Source organism: Lepisosteus platostomus, chromosome 10, assembly GCF_059453375.1.
Source record: "Lepisosteus platostomus isolate fLepPlt1 chromosome 10, fLepPlt1.hap1, whole genome shotgun sequence".
NCBI classification, from domain to species: Eukaryota; Metazoa; Chordata; class Actinopteri; order Semionotiformes; family Lepisosteidae; genus Lepisosteus; species Lepisosteus platostomus.
This window is the reverse complement of record NC_142620.1, coordinates 54,400,915-54,428,274: the sequence shown is the minus strand read 5'-3', so window position 1 is coordinate 54,428,274 and position 27,360 is coordinate 54,400,915. Positions and strand designations below refer to the sequence as shown.

Sequence of the window (27,360 nt, the reverse complement as noted above, 5' to 3'; positions counted from 1 at the left end):
GCAAGTCCTCGAATGTGGCTCACATTATAAACCTACTACATCATTCTGATATTTCACAGAAAGCAGTTAAAAGCAGAAATGTGGTTTTTAAATTAGTTTATTTAGTTCAACACTTTGAATTGCTATAACAACGTTATGGCTATTTAAATATATACTGTATATATAAAATGACAATTCTCTCTCACCATAATTTTAGTGCATGCACTGAATCAGTCATTCTCAACCTGCTCTGAGCTTGTGATTTCACATATGGCTTTTTCGATTAATAGACTCTCTAGACAGCCATATCACATTAAAAACTCAAATCAAAAGTTAATTAATAAATCAAGGCAAATAAATAATTTAAAAGTGAATTTTGTAAAATCCAGAAAAAGTCTCAAAATAAGGGCTAGACAATAGTAACATCTACTACAGTCAATTGAATTTCAAATTTTAATCTTCCTAGTGATAAAGTTTGTTGCTGTCACAAAATGTTAAGAATTAATACAAATATGAATTGAAAATAATATGGCTAGATTTTGCATTCAAGCAAAATACTGCTACAATGAAAACAAGTTATTATATAGGATTTACTGGTCAGAATGATCTAAAACCTGTAACAACAGTTGTTTACGGGTCTAGGCATCACTTGTCCCTTTTCTGCTATGAAACAAAGGCACGTTACTGGTTCTGTAGCTGAGAAAAAGCCAAATGTAGATTTTCAATGTCGAAATATAGTGTTGTATAATTACACTACCTTAATTATTTCAATTTTGTTCAAGAGAAGGCAACACAACACATGACAAACAATGACCATCCTCAGGGTTAAAGCTAAAAGTGACACTGGGAAACTACTGTTAAGCTCAATACGTCTACAGATGACAGACTTAGTCTCCGTTGAATTCTCTTCCTTCTGCTTGCTACTTGTGGGCAAAGAAGAAGGTAGGTTAGGTTATAGGTAAATATGCAGAAATGGAAAAGGAATTCTGATTGAGTTGTTTTGTAATTCATTTGATCTCCTAGTGGTTGTAACATTAAATTACCTCGCTCCTCCATCAAATCCAGGTAGTGATTTTGATCCAAAGGCCATAGTGGTGGACAGGAATAACATAAGAACACAATATGTTACATTAAATCAAGTGACGCATAACTAGACTTTCAATATTCTCCCGGCTATGTGCTCAATACGATTTAAAATTGTTATGGTGATGATGGTGACGTGTGAATATTATTCTTCGTTTTTTTTCTAATAGAGTGTCATTCCCTCGTTCATAAAATCACGTGATAAGTGGTCAAAGAACAACCTCGACATCTATGTGTGTGTACCTGACTAGATCTGGCTGTGCGGGAATGCTGTTAGATCTACAGTGGTCAATCGCCCTGACTCTATCTCTGCTGACCGTGTGCTTAGTGTTTCCTATAAGGATTATCTGTGGATACAAGTCACCGACAAATACAGCTTCTGTTAACGTATTACCACTGCTGACGGCGTCATTCTGTTGCCGGGGGTGGTGGTGTGTGTGACAAGGACACGGCTATGTTATTTCTGTAACCCCGGCTTTCACAGAGAGGGTTCGACACATCCAGCGTTCTCTGCGCTACGGCTCCAGATATCGACGGCGATTCGCTTGCAGGAGATCCCCGCCCCCTCCTGCCTCGGCCCCCCCCCCCTCCCCCCAGAGACCCCCTGCCAGCCCTAGCCGCCTGGAGAGCCCCGCGTCCTCAGGCCCCGACCCTGAGCGTGAAGGTGATCCTGCCCAGGAAGCGGTCGTACGGGGAGTCGTTGATGATGCCCTTGCCGTTGAGCTTGCACTGCACCGTCAGCGGGATGTCCAGCTGCACGCTGGGGAGCTGCACCGCCACCAGCGGGGATGTGTAGTTCACCTGGGGCAGAACGCAGAGGATGTCAACCATCGGGAGCAGAGTTCAGGGTTCAGAGTTCAGAGTTCAGGGTTCAGAGTTCAGGGTTCAGAGTTCAGGGTCCGGTTTGTTTGTCATATGCACTTATTTGCACGTATGCTCCAATACGGATACGATAAAGAAACAAACTTCAACATTTGTTCATAGGGGAAGTCATTCATTCAGCCAGGGTGTCATTCATTCAGGCCGCACACATCTACCACCGCTGTCCTAGAGACTGCTAGAGGGCACTCCTCTTCCTCCCAGACGCTGGTGTCTGTGTTTGTGCACGGAAGTGGTCAATCACATAAATAAAGACGATTCGCAGGAAATTATGTCTCCAGTAAAAGAATTTGCTTTCTTAATCCTGTATATTAATTCACGAAAGATAGAGCCAGCAAACCTAATTATAAGGTGAAAAGAAAACACACTACCAGCATACTCACATGTCTCAGTTTCCCATAGTAAGGGTAGTACTTCTTGCTGAAGACGTTGTCGGGATAGAACTGTATGTCTCCAAGGTTTTCTGGTCCACCTTTCTGAAATGACGAGCGCTGTGTTACCGGAGAACGGCTGCAGAGCAGGAGGGTTTCCTGCTGCTGTGCTGCAGCTCATCACAGACAGACCCACTGCAAACACAACTGACCCCCCTCAACCCTAAATACCCGCCAGTAAACAGCCCAAAAGGTTAAACTCCGGAGCCCGGAGACGACAGACTTGGGAACGAGAGGATGATGGGTACCTGAGCATGGCATGTCACGTTGATAGCAGTGCCTTCTCCAGGCAGGTAGCCCAGGATCTGATCGAAGACACAGAGAGAGACGGAAAGAAATGTCAAGAGCCTCCGGAGCATAAGGAAAAGGTTCTCATACATGATCAAATGCATTTAGTGTTTCACATAAACATTAGTTGTTATTCATACTGCCCAGGTAATAAACCCCCTACAGCCTGAGATGGGACAGGCAGGTGCTCGAGTCTGACTATGCTGGTGACTGAGGTATTATTTCAAGCCAAGCTCCAACAGGCACAGCCTTTTAAGCCCTGAGATTTAGTTCCATATTATTTCCACACATTATTTCCATGATTTTTCTAGCAGGAATACTGCTAATGAATAAATTGAAAATGTGAACATCATAACAGTAAACAAGGGGGTTTAGGCGATCAAACTGATGGCAGTAAAATTGCTTTTAATTGTTTGTTGGTGGCTGTCTGCTCTTCTACATACTATAACGTAGTAACCACTTTACCATATTAAAGCATTTAAGACTCCAGCTGATCAGGTGCTCAAAACACAGGCTGCTTCGTGTTATAATTCAAAGTCTGAATGCCGTGTGCTTACAAAACAGATGCCAAGAACAGGTGAGCCTGCCTCTGGCAGCGAGAGACATCTGGCACAAGGCTTTGTAGCGTTTTCTACAAAGTTTGTTTTTGTTTAGTTGAAAAAGGAGCACATTACACAAGGAATGGGAATCGAAAGGGAGGCATGTTCTCAGCCAAACGTTCTCAACAGCAGGAAGCCGGGATCTGCAGGTCGCAGGTCGAGAAACTGACGCACAGCAATGACCCACGGCAGCGAGCCAGGAAAAGGGGACGCGGTTCTAGTTACAGCCAATAGATGCCACTGTGCGCTTACAAAACAGCTTGGGAAAACCGCCGCTGTTAAAGGGCTTTATTACAAAACACAGATATTAGTCTCTTGCACTAAAATAGTCTACAAGTTTGGTCATAAACTTTTCCTTCCCCGGTGGGCTGTGCTAAAGCTGTGTGTCACAGATGACGCAAAGGAAGGTTGACACAAACTTAAAATAAAACGTTTTGAAAGGATTTCGGCTCCAGCTCTGCTTTGAAGCGCGCAGTTGCGCCCCCGTGTGGCGTCTCGCCTTACCTACCCGGTTCATCTTGAGCACAACGCAAGGTTTTCCCTGAGAGTAGCCGAAGTCGGGATCCTGGACGCCCGAGCACTCTTTCAACCAGGACCTTTTGAACCAGCAGGCTTTGCGCTCAGCGCTCTCTGGCTGAAAGTCCTGCCTGAAGTAGTCTTCTTTATCACGGCAATCGATATTCCTCTCCTCCTGAAGGCTGTCGTTATACGCTGTAAAAAAAAATAGTTGCTTGACACGGGACTCGGTAAACGAAGCACAAACCTTTTCTAAGACGACTGGGAAGCAGTTTCGACACCAAAGCCCTCCAGTCCCGATTTAATGAACACAGTCTGAGAACGTTTTGGCTCTAAATGCTTCAGATATCCTTGTTTCCAGTAACTCCCGCCCGCGGCGCAGACAGACTCGCTCACGTCTCAGGTAGGACTGCAGGGCCTCCGTGTACTTCTCCCAGGAGCTGCGGTCCGAGGCGTTGAAGGAGATGTCGAAGCCGTTCAGGCTGGGCGACATCATCATGCCTGCCGGGCAACGTGCACACAGTCAGGACCTGCAGCCGCGGGTCACGGCCTGCACACCGACTGACCAGGGCGCAGGGACTGCGGGGTAGCGGGACAGCGGAGCAGTGGGACTGTGGGACAGCAGGACAGTGGGGCACTGGGGCAGAAGGACAGTGGGACAGTAGAACAGAGGGACAGTGGAGCAGTGGGACTGTGGGACAGCAGGACAGTGGGGCAGTAGGACAGAGGGACAGCAGGACAGTGGGGCACTGGGGCAGAAGGACAGTGGGACAGTAGGACAGAGGGACAGTGGAGCAGTGGGACTGTGGGACAGCAGGACAGTGGGGCACTGGGGCAGAAGGACAGTGGGACAGTAGGACAGAGGGACAGCAGGACTGTGGAGCACTGGGACAGGGGCTCTCACCTGGCGGGACCACTCTGTCGCTGTAGGTGGGATTGTACGGGCTGATGCTCCACAACAGGCCGCACATGCAGGCTGCAAACATGGCGGCCAGGAAGGAGTACAGAGCCAGGTAGAAGAGGATAATGAGGCCTGAAACAGAGAGGTGAGCAAGGTCACAGGTGCCCGAGCATCCCCAGGATAAACCCCCAGCCAGTCTGACCGCAGCCCAGCCAGGGCTCCTGCTATATCGGTTCTCCGGGATGTGGATGGGCTGGATAGATCCATTAAGGGTCATCAGCAATCAGACACCTTGCGACTTCTCCTCTTCGTCACGAGCCTTCCTGCAGCTCACAGCCCATGGACTGGGATTGCATCACTCTTTGGAACTGAACTTGCACCACATAATCTGACACTGTGTGATACAGTCTGACCTCTGACTCTGTCCCGGTCCAGCTGGCAGCTGATCTCATTGCAGGGATACACAGTGTGCTGCCCGGCCAGACCGCTGTACACTCCTGTACAGGCAGTGAGATCCGCCAGTACTGACTGCAAGTACGCTCATTTCAGCCTCTGTCTCACTGCTTTGAAATGACTTTACTTGCACAGGATCTTAGAGCAGACGTTACAAAACCAGCTGATATCTGCAGGTGACAAAACACTAGATTTTCCTCAGTCAAGGGCTGTAAAAAAAGAAATATTTATATCCCAGCAGAGAGGCTGCAAGAGTACACACATAACATCAGACAGATGGGGGGAAATCCATTTTTATCTGCTAATGATAAACTTCGGCTGCCTGTCATGTGTGAAAAATAAAGAAATAATGGAATGTGAGTCTTTGGGCTTGTTAATCTCCCATTGAAACTCCATTGACTCCTAATCAAGGTACGTTTGCGCTTGAACAACACTGAGTGGCTTTAGCTGCTGTGCAGGCTATTTCAGCGTGCAGTTAGAAGGGCTGCTTGCAGCCAGCACTGGGTCCCGGATTGACAAAGGAGTTTCTGTTTGAGCTCAGTGAGAATTTTCCCAGCTGTCCTTTCACTCAGGAACACAGTGAACCTCCGGTTGCTATTAGACAGACAGTCTTTCGCAGCCACAGAGCCGGCCAGCTCCATGGAACTGGGATCACTCCACTGGGGTATTGTCCTCCTTTTCAACCAGCTCTCTTAAAGGGACACACAGTGCTTTTCAGCAGCTTCGCAGTGAAGCCTTCTAGCTCCAGTTTTAATGCTGCGCTCACTGACCCCTCTGAGTTTCACCGCTCAGCAGCTGAAGGGTCGGCGATGGGGTCCTCTCCCCAGACAATCAAGCACAGCCCCAGGGGAAACTCCCTCACAGGCTTCCTTTGAGCATGTGCTCCTGTCAGGGAGAGACACTGATCCCTCACGGGGGGCGGAACCGCTGGGATGGACCGTAGTGATCTGGATAATGCATGTATACGTACGGATATTAGCTGGTGCATGCGCACAGGAAAAAGGAAGTGTATGTTAGCCGTGAAAGTACTAACACAACGTGGTCTGCAAGTCCCTCCCAGGAAAGTAATTATCCCCTTTCCCATCTTGTGGATTGTTAATTGATCGAAACCCAGAATAACAACAAAACAACAACAAAATGTGCTGCTTTATCATGCAAGTATAAGAAATGTTCACAGAAGTAAATGAATGCCTTCCAGGTCTTATACTTCTGTGAACCTTCACCCTTTAGCGGTGAATGGGCTTCGCCGAGATGAACCACGCTCGCTGTGCATCGCCATGGTGACCAGTGCCGCCGCTGGTCTCGGCGGACATGTGTGAAATGTGTGTAATGCCCTGAGGCTCCGCCAAGCTTCAGGAAAGCAGGAAAGAAGACAGTAGAGCTGCCCGAGAAATGTGAGTCCTGGCAGGAGGACAGATGGCTGGAAAGCTCTGTTGGGGAGGATGTTTTCCCAGGACTGTCCATGTTCCACAGAGGAGAAGCGTGCTATCTGCACACCTACATAAACAGTGACTTCATGTTACTTGCACGATACAGACTAAAGTGGGCGCAGTGCAGCCAAAAAAGGAAAAAAACTGGATGATAACGATCACTGCATCTCCATACCTTCCACCAACTGCCCTAACAACACAAAAAAAAAAAAACGCACAGAAAATCACGGGCGAATTGTGTCATCCACTTGAAGAGTCAGACTCCAGATGCAGAGATCTGGGCTGTGTCCAGAAAATTACAGGCTGTGGAAGAGAGATGGTACCTGAAGCACAGGGTGCTTAAATGTGGTGCTGAAATCCCAAACCGCAGTTCTAACTGCTAGCAGAGATCAGGAACCTGCCCTTGGTTAGTCTGAACAAATGAGCTCTGAGAAGAAACCTCCTGAAAACATGTTGACAGTACCAGGACACAAGCCTTTGAAAGGAAGACTGTTCTGTTCTCTCCAATGTGACCAATTAATATAATCACACTGTCATACTGAAAGTATTCTGTACTGTGTGTCCTGTGGGATTGGTCATACTTTGTAAGCTTCAGTATTATCTGAACCATTATAGCATCTCAGTTTTCTGTTTTTTTCTGTACGTTTCACCTGCTGAAAGTAAACAGAATATGTTGCAACCATCACTGTGCTTAATGCAACATAGTTACACTGCAACATTATTTAAGACAAAATGAGATTCTGTCTCTTGACCCCTGACACTCAGGTCTCATCAATCTCCTTACTCCTGACAGACTAAGCTCCTTCACCACTTACTCCAGCTTTTTCCAGACCGTCCCATAAACTCCCTGGTTTCGGGGTTCCAGAGATACTTCTTCAGATCCGCCATGACCTCCTTACAGGTCTTCTTCGGCTTTGGCTTCGGCTTCCACCTCTCGAAACCAGGCTCTTCATCATCTGACTCCTCCTCGGACTCCTCCTCCTCTTCCTCAGAGCCTTCTGCCGCAGCCGGCTCCTGCTGGGCCTCCGTCTCACCTGCCTGGGAGAGTGGCCAACAACACGTCATCTCCCAGAATTCCCGCTCCCGCTGCGGCAGGGCGGAGAAAACTCTCCAGAGCTGTGGCCCAGCCTGAGCATCAAACAGTGAGCCTCTCCAATAATACTATAGATAATACTTTATTAATCCCGTAGGGAAATTGATGCGTATAAATAGAACAATAGAACAAAAACTATGTTCAAAAACTATAAATAGAAATAGAACAAAAACTATGTCTTTGTTCTAAATATTTGTAAATGTTTGCTCATTCTTACTGCTTTGGCGACACTGCAATTGCTCGGTCACGTAAATAAAGCCCTTTGAATGTGTGTTACAATATCAATGGGGGTCTTCCTAGAAGGAGAACAAGCCTGCGTTGACAACTGCTGTGTTTTTCTATACTCTGAAGGAAGAATATACTAATATTGCCTGATTTGTCCCATTCTGTAGCCACAGGAAGAGCTGCAGGCCTGCCAGTGGAAACCCCCCTGTCAAGTATTCATCAGAGGCAGGAGTGACCAGCGCATTAGGTCAGATAAGGCACGGGCAACATGTATCTCAATGTACATCTCTGAAACAAAAAGACTTTTCATACAGCTGTGAAATTTGATGTAAAAATCTTCTCTTTTTCCAGAACAGAGATTGTGTCTCATTGTCCTTGAGAGGAACAGTGCTCATTTACTGTAACCAGAACACAAACATTTCACGGCTAGCTAGGAGACACTGATTGCTGCAGAGTCATGAGAAAATCCTCTCTATCTGTAACTCAGCGATGCACAACAAAAATCCCAGGTTATCTGAAGATGTTCCCTGGGTTTCTCTTGACAACAGATAGTGATGAAAAGGCTTATCAGAATGGTTAATTATTAACTATTAAGGCAAACATAGATTACTGCTATACCAGTGACCATTTCAATGCACATCTTCAGAAGTTCTGAAAGGCATGGATATATTTGGTCTACAACAAGGAATTATTTCAGTGCCCATGTACACCAAACAGTGTTTGGGGCAATTTACAAGGTAAAAACATAAGTGCACCAAAAAAGAGAAAAACTAAATCAAATAACATTAATTAGAAATAAAGAAACAAGGACAGTTCTAATGAGCTTTTTCAGTGTTGAAATGATAAAATTCTAAAATATTAGTCGCTCATTACTCTCTTCAGTCGCATAATAATCTACCTGAAGAGAAAACAGGAGTCTCTGATTATAGTGAATTTACGGGAGAAATCCTTACTCTTTTACTTGACAGGTGTGCCTGTTTAACAATATGTTGTATGAATATTTCCTTAGTTCCACTTAAATAAGCTGTTTGCATTTTCAATTCTAATGATACAAGTATAAATGTTATGGGGGCACTGTAATGATTTTTAACTGTAAGGGGACTTTCAAGAAATCTCTCTTGCTGTGAATTTAGTCCTCTGGGCTCAGGAAAGCCAAAGATCACTGATTGAGCCAGATGTTCTCTTGTGATTTGTTACAAACTTTGACCATGCAGCCGGGCACCAGTCCTTGGTCTGGAGGATGTAGATGAAATAGCGCAGTAAACACAGTCCTCTCAGTTTGGGTTCAATGAAGATCTTATTATCACGATAATTAGATCAGGTCTGTCGCCAAGCCAGGAGATTAAAGTCTGTAGCCCTGCCCCGTGCACAATTCCTGGGGCTTCATTGAAATGAGTTTATTTACGAGGGGGGAGGAACACTCTTAAAGCATTGTGTCAGCAGAGGGAATTTAGCAAACCAAAAAGGAGACACAAAGGCTTTAATCCTGAAGTCACTGATCAGATATTTTTATCATTTAAAAAATACTTTCCTCCCTCTCAATCCTGTTAAATGCATTTGGGACATTGGGAGTGGAAATCAGTGGCTCTAACCCACTCTTTTGCACTTTTATCTCCTTCTGTTGTCTGCAGAGGAAGAGAGCACCTGTGTGCACCAGCACCTTGAGCCATTGGTCTGCACATCACCCCTCAGCGGAGCAGCGACAGTGCAGCCTGAGCAGCAAGCACTGCGAGCAGAACTCCACATCACAGCTACTACAGAGGCTACAATCTAACATAACTCCCATCCTTCGGGTCGTTTTTAGAATGAGTGTACCGTTATTGCAAAACTGTTGTTTTTTTTTCAGTAACCAGACATACAGTGTGTGAATTCAGCGAGTCAATAGAGGGCGGCTAAATGCAACACTTTTAAAATGTGGAAAAATTCGGATAAGGGTTTCTGTTTGTGTGCCCGTGCAGGTTACCTGGGACAAACGCTGGCAGGCCAAACTGTCTCCCCACACGCTTTCATGTTGGATCAACAGACCCACACAAACACTTTTAAGAAAGTAATACATACATCTTGGTTTAGAGTTACCGTTACTCCACGGCTATGGATCTCAAAGGAAGAGGACACAGATGAACCCTTCTCGGATTAACACTTAATCCAAAACGTCATCACGTTAATTTTCTCGTAACTGCATCCAGGGACATTAAAAATAATTTTGAAACCATCTTTCCACTGCCTAGCTCTCTCTCTCTATCTATATATACCGCACAAGTATTTTCACTGTCGAAAAACACTTTGTGAAGATTCCACCGAGCGGACCGAGTTCTTAACTACATTCCAAAATTCCGCCAACAGGGAAAAATTGACCGAGCCTGTTCTCAGAAGGAGGCTCCCGGTAATGTCATTCTTGAAGTGTTTAAGTAGCTCAAAAGTCTTTACCGCTTTCTGCCAGGAGTTTGCCAAACATCATTCATCTGAGCTAAGATAGCGTGTTTTTTAAAAAAATAAACGTAAAGCACATAAAATATAAACTGCTCGTGTATTGTATAGAACGGATATACCAACAGCACATTTTGCGCCGTTTCTGCTGCCATTTCACGGCGATTAGCGATCGCCTCCGGCACGACCGTTCGTGTTTCCTCGGAAAACCCATCTATCAGCTGCGAGCGCAAACTTCGGCCGCCGGCTTTAGCACAAAGAGGTCGGTGGCTTTCGGTGACCCAGTCCGCTGACCGGGGCACCTGTGGTGTGTGTGTGTGTTTCTGCCCCAGCGTGAAGGCTAGCGCTGCCCAGTGCCCCCAGTTACCCCCAAGAAAAGCTCACCGCTTTCGGGAGGTAGTTTCCATGGTGCTGCTCCTCCGCCCCGCCCGCGGTGGTATCCGGCTCCATGATTCTAGAGCGGAAAAAAGTACTTATTAAGCCAATCACATCTACAGCTCTCCCCGGATAATAAAGCAGCCCTGCTATCGCTTGACACCCAGGCTTCAAAGCCCGAGAATCTAAATTTAAATGCATCAGAAAGTGATGTATCGGCAGGCCGATTAAAAGAGCGCCTAGCTTTTTAAAGCACGATGCGCGTAAAGATTCGAATTTGCTCGTTTTATTTAGGTCTACGGGCCACTAAAGGTTGCAATAATTGAAGAAGACGCGATACCTCGAGGTGTCTTGAGCAGGGACGCTGCCTTGGAGTCTTGAGCTCTACTTAACCCTTGTTAGCCTCTGAGTTGGTCAGAAAATAACTTCTGCTTTCATCGGAGAGTCGAGCCGCCTGCGACGCGCGCTTGTTGAAGGAGTCCTCTTCCCCGCTAGGCAGACATCGCAGTGAATGGATTCTCGTCGAAGCAGGGGACTGGGAGGGAAGCGTGAGAGCCTTTTTTTTTTAATCCCAGAGGAGTTTTTGGCCGCTGCGCAGTTTCCTCCGCTCCACAGTATTCAAGACACGCACGGCGAACTCTTTTGTCTCCCGAGTTCTGGCGGTAGTAGAGCTGTTGGTGTAAAAGATAAGATTTTTTTTAGCCCCAGTCAATATGCTCTTGTCAATCAGCGCGGGCCCCAAGTTGGACACAGGGCAAAACTCTCGGACCGGGCTCGGTTTCTATTTTTATCTTCCTGGCTCAGACTTGGCCGTGCGCTTGAACTTGCTTGGTCAGTTTTCCTGCCTAAATATAAAACGGAACGGGCTTCCTTCTCAGACACCAAATGAGCAGGAGGGTGTCTTGGGCGCGTGTGTGCAGGTGGCCCTCGGGCGCCTCTGCCCACGTCCAGCACAGTCCCGCCGTGAATTCACCGTGAGGAGGCCTCTGTGAGCGAAGAGTCCCCCCGACCCGAATGCCCAGGGAGATTTGCGCTGCTAATTGATTTGCAGCTTTGATTTTTCTTTAATTTTAAAAAGGGGGGAATGTTCTCCTGAAAGGCGTAACACACCCTTGAGCGCCTGATTTGTTTGGATCGTCTTATCTGCTTTCAGGGGCCTGCGCTGTCCTTATGTTTTCATCTTTCAGGAGCACTGTAAAAACCTCTAGAAATGTCTGTTTTACTGAAAGACATTTTTTTGTGTGTGACTGAAATGTATTCTCGTGTCATTTAGCGACCAAAGAGTTAATTATTGTTATATAATTATATAATTAAATATTGTGAATTGTGTATTAAGTATTGTGACTTTTGCAAAGAGCTATATATTGTTTCTTCCAACTTATCTTTATGATCTTTACGTTCATATGAGTTATATGAGAAATTTAAACTAGATGTTTAATAATCCAAATCATGTTTTTTTTTTCGCCCAAGAGAGATTTAGTTGGTGTACAATCCTCTGTATAGAACATAAAAAGTTACCAACAAGAGGCTGGCCATTCGACCCAATAATTGTAATTCATAATTGTAAAGTGCACAGTAATTATTAGAATTACTGCGCTACCAAACGTTGTAAATGCATTACAACATTAAACAGGCTGGTTTATGACTGTGGAAAAAAATGACAGGAATCAACATCGTCAATAAATACCCACATCAATGAGGTCTAAAGTTATTTTGAGAACAAAACGCACTGCAACAATGAGTCAGGATGCGTTGCGGATAATTAATGGGTTTCTGAGATGTGTAGGGAAATGTGTACATGTCCTCATGAACAACTTGCACTACGACTGTACGATAAGACAGTACTCATTCATCCAGACTGTGACAGTCCTCCGCGCGCCTCCTCGGCGCTCTCTCGCGGCTATGGGCGAACCTTTTCGTGGGGATGGCCGCCAGACACAGGGCGTGCCTGCCCTCTAGTGTTCCTCGGGCTCGCTGCGCCAACAGCCGCTGCCCTGTTCTGCAAACACGGCTCCGTGTCGCGCACCGTCAGCACCCCGCTATCGCCTGGTCCCCGGCTGGCCGGGCGATACGCGACCATCAAAGGCCCACACCGCAGGCGCCTGCTGGGCTGCTATCGGCGCTGGCTTCAGGCATGGCTGGAATGTAACACAACCTTCTCTTGTAGTATAACGTTAACTCGCGGGCTGCAGGGGACGCCTGCGCCTAATTGCTCAGCCAACACCGGACTTCTCCAGCATCACTATCTCTATCTTCCTGCCATCGTCATCGCTGTTGCAATGGTCGGTCCCTGCACTCGTACTCTGCCACGGCCTAGACTATTTAAATCAGTATATAGTTACATGGTTTCCAAATCGGGAACGTGCTCTCATTGGTACCGCGGATGCGTAACCCCCGCATTGCACGATGCGTTTCTGAAACTGCCGCTTCATTTTCACAGACGTCAAGAGCGTCTTTTGTGAGATGTAAACAGGACAGTGGACAACACGTAGTCCGCGCTGTCCAGGAAAGCGGCTCCACCGCATCCTCACTGCAGGACGCCCAGCCTGCCGCTGTGGAATGTTCCACTGAACCACAAGGGGGGGTCTCTTTCCCAACTCTCCTCCTTGCGTCTCTCGTTTCAAGGGTCGTTGTCCTGTTATTTATTTGAAGCTTGTATTCTTCTTATTAATTGATTGTTTAAAATGTACTTGTTCGTAATTTTTTTTACGTATTCGTTGTTAATGTTGTTTTAATCTTCTTATCTATAACCTGCAATTGTCTGACCTGTAGGTTTGCAATCAAATATTTACTGGAGAAAATGCAGACTTTTGGGGAGGGGGTAAAGGATGATCCTAAACAGATAATTTCCTTCCATTAATTTACTTAAAGGGGGACAGTCAGTTAACTACGACGACTACTGTCGCTGCTGCAGCTGTTGTTAGTGATAGTTTTTCCCTCTGAGCACGTCTTTGATATGAAAGCACGTTTACGAGTTATAATTGCATGGGTGCACGTTGGCTTAAGGATAAAAAGACGCATTTCGAGAACATGTAAATTAGGGTAATAGCTGGTGGAAAATAAACCTGCTCACACCGTTAGAGTTGCTTGCAACTAAGCGGTAATTCTAATAAAGCAGGAAATGTAACCCAGTACAGGCGCTGACAGTGTCGCTCGGATTGCGCGATCGATCGGACGGCAGGCAGAGCCGCGCATGCCCAGTGCCCCGGGCTGCCGAGACCTGGACGCTCCGGATCGGGAGCGCAGAGGAAAATGAGAAGACCGCCGCGGCAGGGGAGAGCCAGGCTGCCGGAGTATCGTCAGGCTTTGCCCAGGCAGGAGAGGAATGGTCCACCGCTGCTGGTGGTGCTGACGTTCATCCCTGAGGCTTTGCCCGCACCGCCGCGTCGGAGCTCGGTTTTCTAAATCTTTGCGGCATTGTAGCGGAGAACCTGTCCGGCGCCTTAGAAATTCGCCATGCCTCCCGGACAGGAGCAGCAAGCCAATGGAATAAGTCTGTCAGCCACAGCTGGTATGTACAAGGTCAATGCAGAGGCTGGGAGTCCAGTGGTTGCCGTGTGTGTTTCAGGGGGTTTCTGTGCTGCACAGTTTATTCTAAGGAGCCCTTTTGCAGAGTGCGACGTTTTCTCGTTTCGCCCTGCTCAGTGTCCCGCTGAATTTGTATGCGAAGTCGCGCGTTCACCCGTACGAACCCCCCTATTTAAGGACAACCTTAAGAAGATACGTCTGGCACTCTGACGTCCCTCTTTGCGTCATGAAACAGTATTTATTACTCCCTAACATCGACTTTGTTTATTTTTTGGCATGTGTTCACTATTTCCCTCGATGCGCGTTGTCCGAAGGAATGAGTTCGGTTCAGGGAGGACGTTGACAGATGGGTCGTGTGCGCTGTCTCATTTGTCCGTGAGCACAGTCTATAGTCAAGAGGAAAGGATGCCTGTATCAATTTAGTATTTACAGATCTGTCATTGTGCTTCGAAATGAATTGTATTTTCTTGCTTTAATTGACTTGCTCCCTTTTCGTCTCTTGTTGCGCAGGTGCGGCTGTGATTTAAGTGTAATTGGAAAGCGAGTGTAGAGCATGCGTAAAGACGAAGTTCAATTGGAATTGCTTGACTGGTCTGAAGTTCCTGTATTCAGACAGAACACAGCAATAGTATTCTGTATTATACTAGAAATAGTATAGTTATTGGAATCTATGTTTTTTGGAGGTTCCGTACTGTTCAATTAGCTTTTAGAAGACAAGTCAATTCTAATAATGTTCGGAGTTTTTCAAATGTAGGTGGAATGATAACAACTTTCGTGTCTTTTAAAGTCTGATCCTTTTGTAAAAATAATGCATTGTTAAATGACTTTGATTTCTCCCTGCAAAGGCAAACGCGTAACAGAATATGCATGACGTAGAATGTTATATTCAACAATTCGTATGCTAAGTTGCTAAATACATTGTAAAGAAGGTTCCCAGTTTCACGCTAAAGTCCAGCCCTTGTCAAAAAGCTTGCAAGATCTATTTAACGTTGTATGGGAGAACCATAATAACGTAGTAAAACACCTTGTCCGCTTTTAAAATGAAAAAAAAAGTTGTTAATTGAGGTGCTAACACCTAAAAGAAAACTGCATAATAGTTCGTAAGTATAATGTATTAGTATTAGATTTATATGTATTGGTAAATCTCACGTCTAACCAGAGTGTATCCTCCTGGGAGAAAGTCGCCATCGATAGGATTCGAGGTATAAGGAGATTTTTCAATTTGTATTTCACTAGGTGAGTCAAGTGAGAACAAATTCTGGTTTCCACTGACTGTCACGGACGTCCAAAGGGACTAACCGTGGGGAGCAGGAGAGCGGAAAAGACCCATATGCGTAGCGGCGAGACGGGAAAAAGGCCCGGGCTCGTAGTGCAGAGAGTTCAGGAATGCCGTATAGAAACCTATGCCCTCAGGGAGCGGATGTGGGGCGCCCTGGTGCTAGGCGGGTCTCAGGACATCCGAACGTCAATGCTGAGCCCGGACACAGTGCAAGACCCGGAAATATATAGCCCAAGGGAAAGAGAGGGACAGGAAGGACAGCAGACCGGAAACTAGGGACAGGACAGAGAAGGAGCGCCCTCTGGTTGCAGAGGGCGTGACACTGACGACCTGAAAGATACACAGCCAGCCTTTGCTTGAGTGATCCGAGTCAAGAGTCCAGCAGTAGATTCCCACCTGGGATTTGAACCTGTGACCTCCAGTCCAGAGCACAGTGTTCTAGCTCCTATGGCACAATATTTCACTTAAATAGGAAGTGTGTTTTCTGGGGTAAAATACGTTTTCTACTCAAAGTAAGACAAGTCCCTTATTGCCTTTCTGACACTTGTCTGTTGTTGGTGTTATAATGTTTTAGTTCACTCGTGTGTCTAAATCTTTGTGCCCATTGACTTTCTTCCGCACTGAGCACAACAGGGGTCCTATCTGAGTAGAGGCTCATGTTGGGGTACAGTCTGCTGTTGTTGGGGTCCTGTGTGAGGAAAGGCTGTTGTTGGGGTCCACACTGCTGTTGTTGGGGTCCTGGGTAAAAGCTCATGTTGGGGTCCAGACTGCTGTTGTTGGGGTCCTGTCTGGGGAAAGGCTCATGTTGGGGTTCAGACTGCTGTTGTTGGGGTCCTGTCTGGGGAAAGGCTCATGTTGGGGTTCAGACTGCTGTTGTTGAGGTCCTGTCTGGGGAAAGGCTCATGTTGGGGTTCAGACTGCTGTTGTTGAGGTCCTGTCTGGAGAAAGGCTCATGTTGGGGTCCTGTCTGGGGAAAGGCTCATGTTGGGGTCCAGAGTGCTGTTGTTGGGGTCCTGTCTGGGGAAAGGCTCATGTTGGGGTGCTGTCTGGGGAAAGGCTCATGTTGGGGTTGTGTGTTTGAAGGTTCATTCAAGAGAAGAAAGAGAAACTCCATCATGGTGACAGTGTCCCTCCTCATCGTGTCCCTGCTGATTCTGACCATAGGACTGGCAGCCACCACCCGGACGCAGAACGTCACCGTGGGAGGCTACTATCCCGGTGTCATCGTACGTACGGATCCAGAGGCGCTGCTGTAACACTCGCCTTTCTTTGTACAGCCCGGCATGACTAAACCCCGTTATGACCTGAACGATATGAGCCACATTTCCAGAGATGTCCTGCAGCGGAATCCGACTTTCTTAAAGTTGTCAGTGCGTGTTATAGATTGTCTCCCACCAAAGAGTGCAGCAGGAGAAACAACACTCAGAATGAGTGGGTTTTTTTATTTTCTTAAACAAGCTTTACGGGTAGTAGAATCTTTGCTCAGTACAGTTTAATGAGATTTGAGCAATGCAATTGATGTGTTTATTTTTGTTCGGTCTCTGATGCTTAAAGTCTGTGAGCAACTACAAAAAAAAATGACATTTTTTTATGCCCAGCCACTCTGGAATGGACAGCTGTCTCTGCACGCATCAGCTCAAGGCAAACTGCACAGGGCGGGAGGAGGAACCCACTGGTGACTCCGACAGGCGACATGCAGTAACTGCTTGATTAAAGTCAGGGCTTCCCAGCTGTCAGCCTTCATCCCCCAACCAGCTGCGTCAGAAATGTTTTGTTAAGGCTGATAACGCTATACCTTGCATAGCAAACCCAGGTGTGGCACAACTGTGTAGGCCTGACCCCTAAGACAGTCTTTTCTTGTTAAGCGCATAGTTTGCTCCATAGGAACAAGTAAAGGTTTATTCCATGCTTAAAGGAGAAGAAAGGAAACACATCGTTCCGGTTTTCTCCATGTCTCCTTCCATGGGATAGAGCCCATTTGAAATCCCCAGCTGTGTTTTAAAGAGGAAAAAAATCCTAATTTTATTTTTGGTTTTCCACACTTATGTTCTCTCTGGCATGTTTTAAATCTTTGTGCTTCTGCCACCTTTCAATGGGTCAGGAAGTTTTGCGCTTCAGAACAGAGCTTTGAGACTCCTGCTTGAAAGGCTGGCAGATACAGCCTGAAGGCTGGCAGGTCTTGCCCACAAACATGGCTGAGAGAAGCTCTCATGTACCCTGTTCTGTGTGGAAACCACATCGTGATGCTGTAACCCTGCGGCCCAGGGCGGAGGACCTCAAACAGGTCGTAAATCAGCTCTGTGGTCATGTCAGGAGCCCAGGCCTGACCTTGTTCTCCCCAGCAGGAGAGGACAGAGCAGTGAAAATGTGGGCTGTGACATTTCAAACAAGGCCTGGAAGGGCCAAAAGATATTCACAACATGACCCCTGGCAATGGGTTTACTGTCCACTCCCTTCCCAAAACCAGAAACCACTGGACCTTTCAGTGCCCTTGGCTTGTTCACACTGAAGGGGGAATTTGAAAATGATTCCGATCTCCATTGCCCACTTGTTTTTCAGCTCGGATTCGGATCGTTTCTTGGGATCATTGGAGCCCACCTGATCGATAACAAAAGGCAGATGGTACGTTCTCTCCCTCTTCCGATTCCCGCGGGGCGCGTGGGAGCTCTGGAGGCAGGGTCTGGGGTCTCGATCCGCGGGCAGCCCCTGCGCGGAACTGTGAGGGGAGCGCAGCCCCCCGAAGGGCCCGTACGTCTCGTCCTGGACCGCCGGAGCGCCGTGATACCGGATGCTTCGTGAGATGGCAACAGAAATAGCGGAGTGTAACAGGAGGAGGGCGGAGTGCCGGGCAGGAATGTGAGGAAGAAGTGGAAGTGAAGAGCCCGCCAGCTGGTCTGTGAGCGCGGGGGCCGGGGGCGAGACGCTGCACACGCCGCCCGCCCCCGAAGGGGGAGGCTGAGCACTGAAGTGCTTAATGTGCTTTTCCTGTCTGGCCTGAACCTCTTCCTTGACTCCAGCTGAACACCGTTTATGAAACAAGCCCTGTGCTGGGTCAGGCATGTGCAATCGCCAAACAGATATACGTGCTGAAAAAAGCAAAATGAAAATACGGCTCATTTTTAGTTTTGATTGCCCAGTTTGTGCATTTTTACTCACTGAAATGGCTTTAATCAGGGTGACAATGCATCAGGTGGCCCCGTAATGATTTTTTTTAGGGCGGATGTTCGCTGGCTCAGATTGGTAAGCCAGGGCTCTTGTCCCACGCCCGGAGGCCCAGTGGGACCGCGGTCCGGTACTGGAGCGGGAGCTGGACAGGGAACCTGGAGGCGTGTCCTTGCTCTCGAGAGCTGGGGCTGTCTTTTTATTTGGCGGAGCAGCACGGTCTTTGCAGTTGCAGACTGAATAGGCCCTCACTGTCACTAGGGCTGCTGATTTGCTGTGCACGGTGGGGTGAGGTGTAATTGAATCTTTCCTGCCTTTATTTAATGAAAGATACAAATGGCCCCAGTAAAGAGCTGGGCCCTGGGCCAGGAGCAAGCCGTCGCCAGAGAGAAGTGACCCCAGGGCTGCTGGATCCAGCCTGCCTGGCAGCCCCACTCCCTCTCCCAGCAGCAGAGACAGAAACGCACAGCTCTCGTCTTCAACGGCAGCTTATTTAGAACAGGGAGCTGTCTGTTTCTGTCAGAGGACCAGTCTTTTTCAAATGAGATAACGTACACAACTGTAGCATATCCAGATGCTTTTGTTACATATTAAAGCAATTATCCTTTTACATTTTTAACCGGTGAGATAAAGACTTTATGCTCGGCTCATCAGTGCCTAAAGTTTCCTGCAGCTGTGTTGCCGGCACAGTGTCGGGCAACTGTGATTGAGACCGGAGCCGATGAAAAGCAGCTCAGTGACTGTGTTGCTTTCGTCAATGAAAGCAAACCCAGCAGTGGTCACTCCAGACCTCCTGCCGTTTGATTTCGTACACTGTTGCTGTGTCAGTCGATATACAATCCTTTTTTAACACTGAAATACCTGTAATTGACTGTGTCTTTTCCTTTTATATTGACCAAAGATTTAGCCAGGTCAGGCAGTGTGTGAAAATATTTCAATCTTGAGGAAGTGCTGATGAGGAAAAAAAAAAGATCCTGAATTAGCACAAGCTGTGGATCCTCCGACTGGGGGATCGGAAAGTGTCTTTAAAGCACTAATTCTGCTCAATATAAACTACCGTAGGAAGACTGATAGTGCTGCTTTAGTCAAAGCTTTATACACACGTGTGGCAGTGCCAATTTAATGGTCATTTACATTACAGCTGAGATGTTTTATTTGTTTCTGTAATTGCAAAAGGAAATCATTTTAAATCGTGTTGCTTACCACAGCACAAGATATCCTAATGACTGTCTTTCGATGTGTTCTGAGTGTTTTGAACTATAGTGACTATTATGGAAGGTCTTGCAGTTACTGGTCGTGTCTTGTAACTCAGCTGGCCGAAGGGGTTCAGTCACATCTGAGCCAATTCCTAGTTGTTTCCAGGGTTACACGACCTCCAGAAGAGGTTTTCATAAGCAGGACTCTTAAATTAAACAGGGCGAAGAGGACATGAGGCAAGGGGCTGATCTCACCTGAGTGCGTGTCTTTCCTTCCACAGCTGGTGGCCTCCATTGTGTTCATCAGCTTCGGGGTGGTGGCTGCCTTCTGCTGTGCCATTGTGGACGGTGTGTTTGCTGCGAGGCACATTGTGAGTGTTGTGCAGGTCTGTCTGTACCTGCTGTGCAGCTGTTGGAAGTTCATCCCACTGATAGCCGGCACTGTGTTAGCCTGACACCAAACTGGCATCGCAAAACCTGTTAAGACTTACAAAAACATTGTTAAGCAATTTTACAGTGTAACTTTAAAAGGTAAAATGTTGCATTTCAAGTTGTTGGATGTTTCTGTCACGCAAGATTCTGTTTCCACGTATATTGATGTAAAAACGATGTCTTCTAGGATCTGAGGCCTCTGTATGCTGGAAGATGCAAATACTACTCTAGTGTTACATCTATTGATGACCAAGAGGTAAAGAACCTTGTTTGTGTTCTGTGCAGCCATTCAGTCTACAGTAATGCAACAAGCAGTACCATACCACCCTTTTTATACCTGTTTATATAAGCAGACTGTTTTCTGACAGCTTGCATTCCTGACACGCAGTTGGTATTGACATGTAATTAACGCACAGAAGAGTACTTCTATAATAACATGACTTTTTACAAGTGTCAAACCCACAGAACAGAAGGGAGGAATTTTACATGTCCAGTGCTCTCCCGTGCCCTTTGAAAGCTTGTTAAGAGGACGAGGAACTTTTGGGTAGTCTGTCTTGCCTACCCATAGTGCTCTGTTTTTCCCAGGTGCCCTGCCAAACTGCTTCGCGGGGATCCTGCAGCCTGCGTGTGAAGAGCAACACCTGCTACTGCTGTGACCTGTACAACTGCGGCAAGTGCGTCTCCATTCCCCTGTCCTCTCGGTACTAACGACAGGTGGAAAAGCTAGTAAACAGCCACAGCCCTTTCTGCCCTGCACCCAGGACTGGGCTGATGTATATGTAGAGGGCGCTGCAATCTGCAGGCAGCGGTTTAGCATGTACTCAAGTTGCTTTTCAACCATCGACTGTTCATACCTAGGAAGAGTGTTAATCGGCCAGTCAAACTGACCAAGGGGCCAAATTAGACCAGGTCTAGTTAGTGTGTCTCCAAAGGGCCAGAGCTGGCCAGTCCTGGTATAAACAGACGTGCGCGTGCAGCAGAGCCCTGTACTGTCTCGCCTCCCAGTGGGTCCTCTGTCACAAGGAGGGGAATCTGTAACATGAGATAGGCGCTTGGGGAGGAGCAAGGCTGCTTGAGAGCATTGCAGGAGTGTTCCTTCAGACTGTGCTGCCCCCCTCCTCCCCCTGGCTGCTCAGTGGTGTCAGTTCTGCACCAGGTCACAAGACAACAGGCCCATCGTGGTCGGTTTCTGATCTTTCCCTTCTCGCCTTTCGTCACAAACACAGCCTTGCCTCTTGTTTCACCTTTGTTTCAGAGATCATCCTCTCTTAGGAGCTCAAAGCAAAGACATTTTGACAAAAAATCAGAGAACTCCCATGATTTGGAAGTAGGTCTTTTCTGTTTACTTCCCACAGCTACGCTGTTTGGTTGTGGCTGGGTGAGAAAGCGTGGCTGTCTAATGTCCTGAGTCTGGCTCCTGCTGGATGGGGTGTGAGTCTGGCTCTGGTGCTCCTAGCTGCTTGCCCAGGCTCCTCCTCCCCTGCTGGGGTGCGCATGAGAGCCCAGGTCCCTCTGGGGCCTCCAGCCTGACTCCGGTCCACCGGGTCCCCTGATCCACTCTTCCCTTTCTGCCTCTTGTGTTCCAGCCGCATGGAGGTGATGGGCGGCTACCACGAGTACATGGACGTGCGGAGCTGTCAGGACGTGGTGCATCTTTACCATTTGCTGTGGTCGGCCACAATACTAAATATAGTGGCTCTGTTTCTTGGAGTTGTCACTGCCGCAGTGCTGGGGGGATTTAAAGACATGGTGAGACCAGCGCTCCGATGCCTCAACGCCATTGTGAACCTTTGAGTTGAGAACTGGCGTCACAGGACTGCAATATTTCTGCACTTCTTTTCATTGCTGTTAAACATGTGCTGGGAATTGGCACAGCCTCAGCTAGAGTGCTAAATCTATCACCCTTTCTCTACAACCTGAGATTCAGCACATTTGCAGAGCAGTCTTCTTGTGCTGTGTCTTTCATTTTAACGCACCATAGCAAAGGTTTGTTGCTTCAGACATACCCAGCTACACTTTTCAGACGCTGAGACAGTTTTACTGTGCGCCAGTGTTTTATTAATAACTTATGTATTTACTGCTTTTTTTTACGAAATCTTCCACCGGGAGTGTGTTTTGAGTGGGGCAGTAAATGTTATTCTGTGTTTTGGCCAGACTCCCAGCTCTGGCCCAGATAGCTATGAGCCAGACCCTCACCCCCCTCGGGATTCCTGTGAGCCCCCACCTCCGGTGGCCTCCTACAGCTCCTACTACAACAGCGCCCCCTGCCTGCCGCCCTACACTGCCTACGACCTGCAGGTGCTGTCTCTCTCCCTGTCCTGTTGACTTGCATGCAGTGGTACAGAGGTAGGGGGCTCCTCAGCTTGAGTGGCCAGTTTCCCCATCAAGAGTCTCTGAATAGTTTAAAATCGACTGTCCTGTGACTGGTGCTGAAACACAGGTTAACAACCAACTTGTGTTCCGTTAGTGGGATGTTGTTTCAGTTTGTTTCACCAGTCAGCCAGCAGCGTGCTCGGTCAAATGGGTTTTTTTTTTCTGCGTGCAGTTTTGAATCAAGTGGCAAATTTCAAGTTAAATTTAAATGTAAAAATGGCAGCCCCACTTGAAATCCCTGCTTCTGCACTGAGAAACAGTCTAGTCTAGTCTGGCTTAAAGAAGGTGGGAGGGGTAGAGCTATCTGCCCCCGCTTCTCGTCCTCCCCCGGGCCTGGGTGAGGACGGGGCGGGTCTCGTCTTGTCCTCCTCCGGCGGTCTCACTCGGGCTGCTGGGTGTGTTTCCTCTGCAGGGCTCCAGCATGTTCCCGGACTCCTCCGGCCTCTCCGATGACTCGCAGTCTGCGGCCAGCTACATGTGGCCCACCCAGATTCCCCCTCGCTACTCGCCTCCGTATTACCCCCCCGACGAGAAGCCCCCTCCCTACAGCCCCTGAGTGCGGAGGGGGAGGAGGGGGTCACCCTTCCGGCATCTCGCAAACTCTGGGGGAGATGGAGGAGAAGAACTGGAGGGGGTGGGGGGAAACTCCCAGTTTACAGCAGAAGGGATGGGAGACCTCTCTTTGCAGCCTGGTCATAAAGACACTGTGAATCCTCCTGTTTGTGCTCCACAGGAGCGGAACTTTTTTTATCGACAGGATTTTTGCCAACTTTACATCGCTTCATGCTTCTGCTGCATCCGAAAGAATGGATTTCGCTCATTGGTTCTTTCTAGCAGTGTTGCCCCTGCTGCTTTTACATCGGAAGGAGAAGGAAAGGGGCTTCAGAACAGCTTTTATTATCCTACTTGACCGTATGGCATGGCCCATACACATCACTGCAGCACTGACTTAAGTTTCAGATGACAAGGAGGAAGGGCACCAGAGGCAGTGGCCCATTTAGACCGGCCTCTAGTGGTCACAAGTGGCACTTCGGACACTTCTGTCGACTCAACTCCAGGACTGTTTACAGCACCGTTTTGATGATGAACACGAGCTGGCTAGAACGTCCCTCCTGGGCTGTGCAGGAGCGTCAGCTGTAGCATTTCCTAGAAAGAACTGCCTTGATGTCTGCTGTACTGGAACTCTGCGTGTTTTCACTTAGTGGTCAACTGAATCACCTTGTACTGAGAATCAGTCTTTGAACACCCAATCTTTACTTTGTATAGCACGTTTTCCCCACGCTGAGCACCATCTCATGTTTCTAATACGCTATGAGGGAGTACCTGAGGTCTGTCAGTTGTAACCACTTGTGTGTGTTAATGATCCACCATGTTTCATTAGCAGTAGTCCGTGTCCTGGCATCGTCTGGAAGAACGCACTGAATATACAAGCTCACCTTTGTTTTTTTACTTATTACGAGGAGCAGTTAGATAAAGATCTCTTCACATTTTTTATCCAAGCCGTTGTGTGCAGAGCTATGACAATGCTGTATATGCTGTGAGTTACTGGAAATTTGACTTACCTTTTTTTTTAAATGACAGTCATTCAGAAGGCTAGTGTAAAAGTGTATATGCATTTTAATTCGAAACCATCATTTATATAAAAATGTTACAAGCTTTGTTGCTTGGAAATACATACCTACATTCTTCATGTTTAAGCTGATATTCTATTTTGCAATGAGAAAGACAGCAGTATAACTATTTAATATGAATTTTTCCTGGAGGCAAACTGTCTGCCCCAGAGTAAATGAATCACAAGGGCATTTTGCCCACAGTGGAAATCAGATTTATTCCATTTGCTGTGACTGGTGAATGTTACCAGAACACAATTTGCAGCTTACAGAGAGGAGCAGCTTGATTTTCTGGTAGATGACAGACATAACACAGTCTGTGATGTACAATAATGACAGAAAATGGTCTTGTTCTGGTCATTGTTGCTTAATTATTGTCTGTGATATATCATTAATTTGCAGATGATCTGAAACAGCTCCCTAACAAATAAAAAGCAAGAACCGCTGCCTGTTTTTGCATCCCCACAAATTTAGCTTTACCATCAAACTTCCGCAGTGACAGCCTTGTTTATACCTCCTGTAAGTATATCCAGACCACAGAACTGGAAGCATTCAGCCTCCAGAATCCTCATTCGAACCTGAAATACAGACAATGGCTCCTGTTTCAACCCCTTCTGTTCAACACTGGCCTTCTCCACCCTCTGGCCTCTTGGTGTGTGTATAGATAGCAGGGGCAGAACTGCAAATGAGCTTATGAATTTTCATGATCTTAAAATTAAACTGTAAATGAACGGGAAAGTTCCAGGGTGCCAGGAGCCACCACAGTCCCATGGCCTTTAGGGCTGCAAGTAGTGTTTTGGTACATTTGGAGAACATGTAGCATTTGGAGTTCCAGTTTGCCCTGTAAAGATGTCTCAATAACATTGCGAGTCAAAATGAAGATTAATAAAAGGTTGCCATCTCTTTTTCTTGGGCATGGCTTCCTGCCTCAGGAATGGGATGTAGGCTCAGTGGAGGCACACTCTTTCTGAAAATCTGTGATTTTCTTTCCCCTTTTTCAGTTAATCCAAGACTGTCCTTCAAATCTAATTGAGACACTTCCATTTATTCTCACCTGGATCGTTAACTGGTGGCTCAGTGTTTGCAGGTCTCTCTGGGGTTTAGATCTTGTAGCCTCTCCATGCAGTGTAGTAAAGTCTGGATCACTTTACTACAGCAGGACAGAACCAAGTAAACCAGCACACCAGCACGGCTGCCACTTGTCTTCCTCTGGTTCATGACCATCCAACACGCTGTTGTTTCTGAAACTGGTAATTGACCTAAACACAGGACACGCACTCTTCCTGGAACACAACAAACAGAAGAACGAGATTGCACTTTACAAGACCATCCTTCTGCTTTGTCACCCATTTGACCACCCACTGAGCATCAGCCAGGGTGACCACTTCTCCAGCGATGTGGGACAGAGTGCATGCAAGTGTGCTGGCGGATGGCCAGGGGTGTACTACTGTTCTGTTTTTATAAATGCTTTCTCGTGCATATTAGGTAATACATGCCAATAAAAAACAGGCCACTTTTATATGGTTCCTGCCTGGGCAGATCACTGAAATTAACATAAAAACCCAGGATGATCATAGCTGAACTGCACTGTCCAATTAACCCAGCATTTTCCCGTCAGGTCAGGAGAGCCGGCCTGTGTTCAGATTCGGGCAGAACTGAACTGGTCAGGGTCCACTCTAGCACTGGAGGTAGAGCTGAAGGGGGCTTGAGCGTCAGGATGATAGCTGCCCACCCCAGTCATGGCCAGAACCCCGCCCTTTCTTGCTCTTTCACAACCAGAGACACCAGCCTACCACCAGCAACCTGGAGACAGACACACACAAGAATATTCCTCTTCATAAAGGTTTATTTCCATTCTGGACAGAACTAAGAGCTATAAATAAGGTTTCAAAATATGAAAAAAACAAGTTAAGAAAAGGCTTTAGTACAGTTATTTACATTTAATAGTTATTTAAAGTTTTTTTAAAGTATTTTTTTTGGAGGGGGGGGAATGGAGTAGCACTGCTCAAACATTCGATCTTCAAGAGCTACTGGGATAGTATAAAGAATTAGTCTACAGAAAAATGACTCACCAGTGGCTCCTACTGGCCAGCGTAAAAGTAACCACATCCCCAAAAACAGGTCAAAAGAAAAATTTGCAATAGCAAACAACACTACGAGGTAACACACTGTACACTGAGTGCATAGCTGATATGATCAGTTAAGCACTCAGCTGAGATCTTAACAGCACATCGGCCTTTGGGAAAAAATGTAATTCAGAGTTTCTATGACGCAAATTGAACACAAGGATAATAGCAGGTCTCCTCTACAATGTACAGCAGAGGCACTCAGCAGACTGTCCTGTATGATCAGCATAAAAATATAGAATACTAGTGGATTCCAGGGCACCACAGGAACAATACTGTGTGTTGGTAAATGAAGGCTTATATTTATTGGAATGTTTATCGCTACATTTACTGGATGTTGTTATTGACACTTTTTTAATTGCAAATTGTTGATTGACTAGAAAACAAATAAAAGTGAAAACAGACCAATAGGATGGTGAGCATGCTCAGAATAAAGTTTCTGGAACATCACACCAAAGGGCCCCTCATCCTGAATGGAGTGTTTTTTCTTTATTGACTAAACCTGGAATTTCCGAGTCCCTGGAAAGTCAGGAAGCAAAGAACTTGATTCAAACCGGAAAACATTCCAAAATGACAACGTTTAACTCCTATCAAATAAACGTTCGCTAGCCCCGACATCTCTAAGGGAACAACCCACAGGCGGGGAAATCAAAAGCAAAGTGGAGTGGCGTTCGAACGCATCAAGACCCGTCCTGTCTGTTTGTGTTCTGCTCATTACCACAGCTACTGGGATTTCATCCTGCCCTGGGCTTCTGCCCTGTAACCTGGTGCTCTTATGAGCCGAGAGCAGGAATAACCACCTCTGAAACCTTGGAAGTAGCAAAATAAACTGAGACTGAAGAGGACATCTGGTCTCCACACAGTTTTCTGTACACTGCTTGGACCCAGGGTCTTTTAACACTTACTGTGTTCAGTAATGTATTCATTAGGTTGCATAGCTAACTGTTATTTGTGTACTAATCTCACGTGGCAAGT

The 27,360-nt window shown here is 46.9% G+C and overlaps 2 protein-coding genes across 5 annotated transcripts; one reads left to right on the top strand and one right to left on the bottom strand.

Moving 5' to 3' along the window:
* Positions 1-81: 81 nt before the first annotated feature.
* On the bottom strand, positions 82-11,367 carry atp1b4 (ATPase Na+/K+ transporting family member beta 4). The gene is made up of 9 exons (XM_088597371.1): positions 11,020-11,367; positions 10,689-10,758; positions 7,375-7,597; positions 4,680-4,808; positions 4,172-4,276; positions 3,768-3,970; positions 2,621-2,677; positions 2,325-2,417; positions 82-1,863 (listed from the first exon to the last, which is right to left on the bottom strand). The coding sequence occupies exons 2-9, from the start codon at positions 10,752-10,754 to the stop codon at positions 1,702-1,704; spliced, it is 1,038 nt and encodes a 345-aa protein (XP_088453497.1). The 5' UTR covers positions 10,755-10,758; positions 11,020-11,367; the 3' UTR covers positions 82-1,701.
* A 1,898-nt stretch (positions 11,368-13,265) lies between these two features.
* On the top strand, positions 13,266-26,842 carry tmem255a (transmembrane protein 255A). Of its 4 annotated transcripts, none has more exons than XM_088597367.1 (10): positions 13,266-14,190; positions 16,570-16,712; positions 18,046-18,108; positions 20,126-20,230; positions 20,464-20,532; positions 20,862-20,950; positions 21,532-21,603; positions 21,863-22,025; positions 22,431-22,574; positions 23,062-26,842. In XM_088597367.1, exons 1-10 carry the CDS (start codon positions 14,136-14,138, stop codon positions 23,203-23,205), a joined length of 1,047 nt encoding a protein of 348 aa, XP_088453493.1. In that variant the 5' UTR covers positions 13,266-14,135; the 3' UTR covers positions 23,206-26,842. The 4 variants fall into 4 exon arrangements, with proteins under 4 accessions (XP_088453493.1, XP_088453495.1, XP_088453494.1 ...); XM_088597368.1 differs by having other exon boundaries at positions 13,273-14,190; positions 20,126-20,215; XM_088597369.1 differs by lacking the exon at positions 21,532-21,603 and having other exon boundaries at positions 13,270-14,190.
* The last annotated feature ends 518 nt before the right edge of the window (positions 26,843-27,360 follow it).

What these genes read in the sequence shown, in the direction of transcription:
- tmem255a (XM_088597367.1), top strand. Translation starts at nt 14,136, where the DNA reads ATGCCTCCCGGACAGGAGCAGCAAGCCAATGGAATAAGTCTGTCAGCC. An exon ending in TCGATAACAAAAGGCAGATG is followed by an intron (nt 18,109 to 20,125) that starts GTACGTTCTCTC and finishes TTCCTTCCACAG; the next exon opens with CTGGTGGCCTCCATTGTGTT. An exon ending in ACACTGCCTACGACCTGCAG is followed by an intron (nt 22,575 to 23,061) that starts GTGCTGTCTCTC and finishes TTTCCTCTGCAG; the next exon opens with GGCTCCAGCATGTTCCCGGA.
- atp1b4 (XM_088597371.1), bottom strand. Translation starts at nt 10,754, where the DNA reads ATGGAGCCGGATACCACCGCGGGCGGGGCGGAGGAGCAGCACCATGGA. An exon ending in GAAACTACCTCCCGAAAGCG is followed by an intron (nt 7,598 to 10,688) that starts GTGAGCTTTTCT and finishes CCACTCTCCCAG; the next exon opens with GCAGGTGAGACGGAGGCCCA. An exon ending in CGACAGAGTGGTCCCGCCAG is followed by an intron (nt 4,277 to 4,679) that starts GTGAGAGCCCCT and finishes GTTGCCCGGCAG; the next exon opens with GCATGATGATGTCGCCCAGC.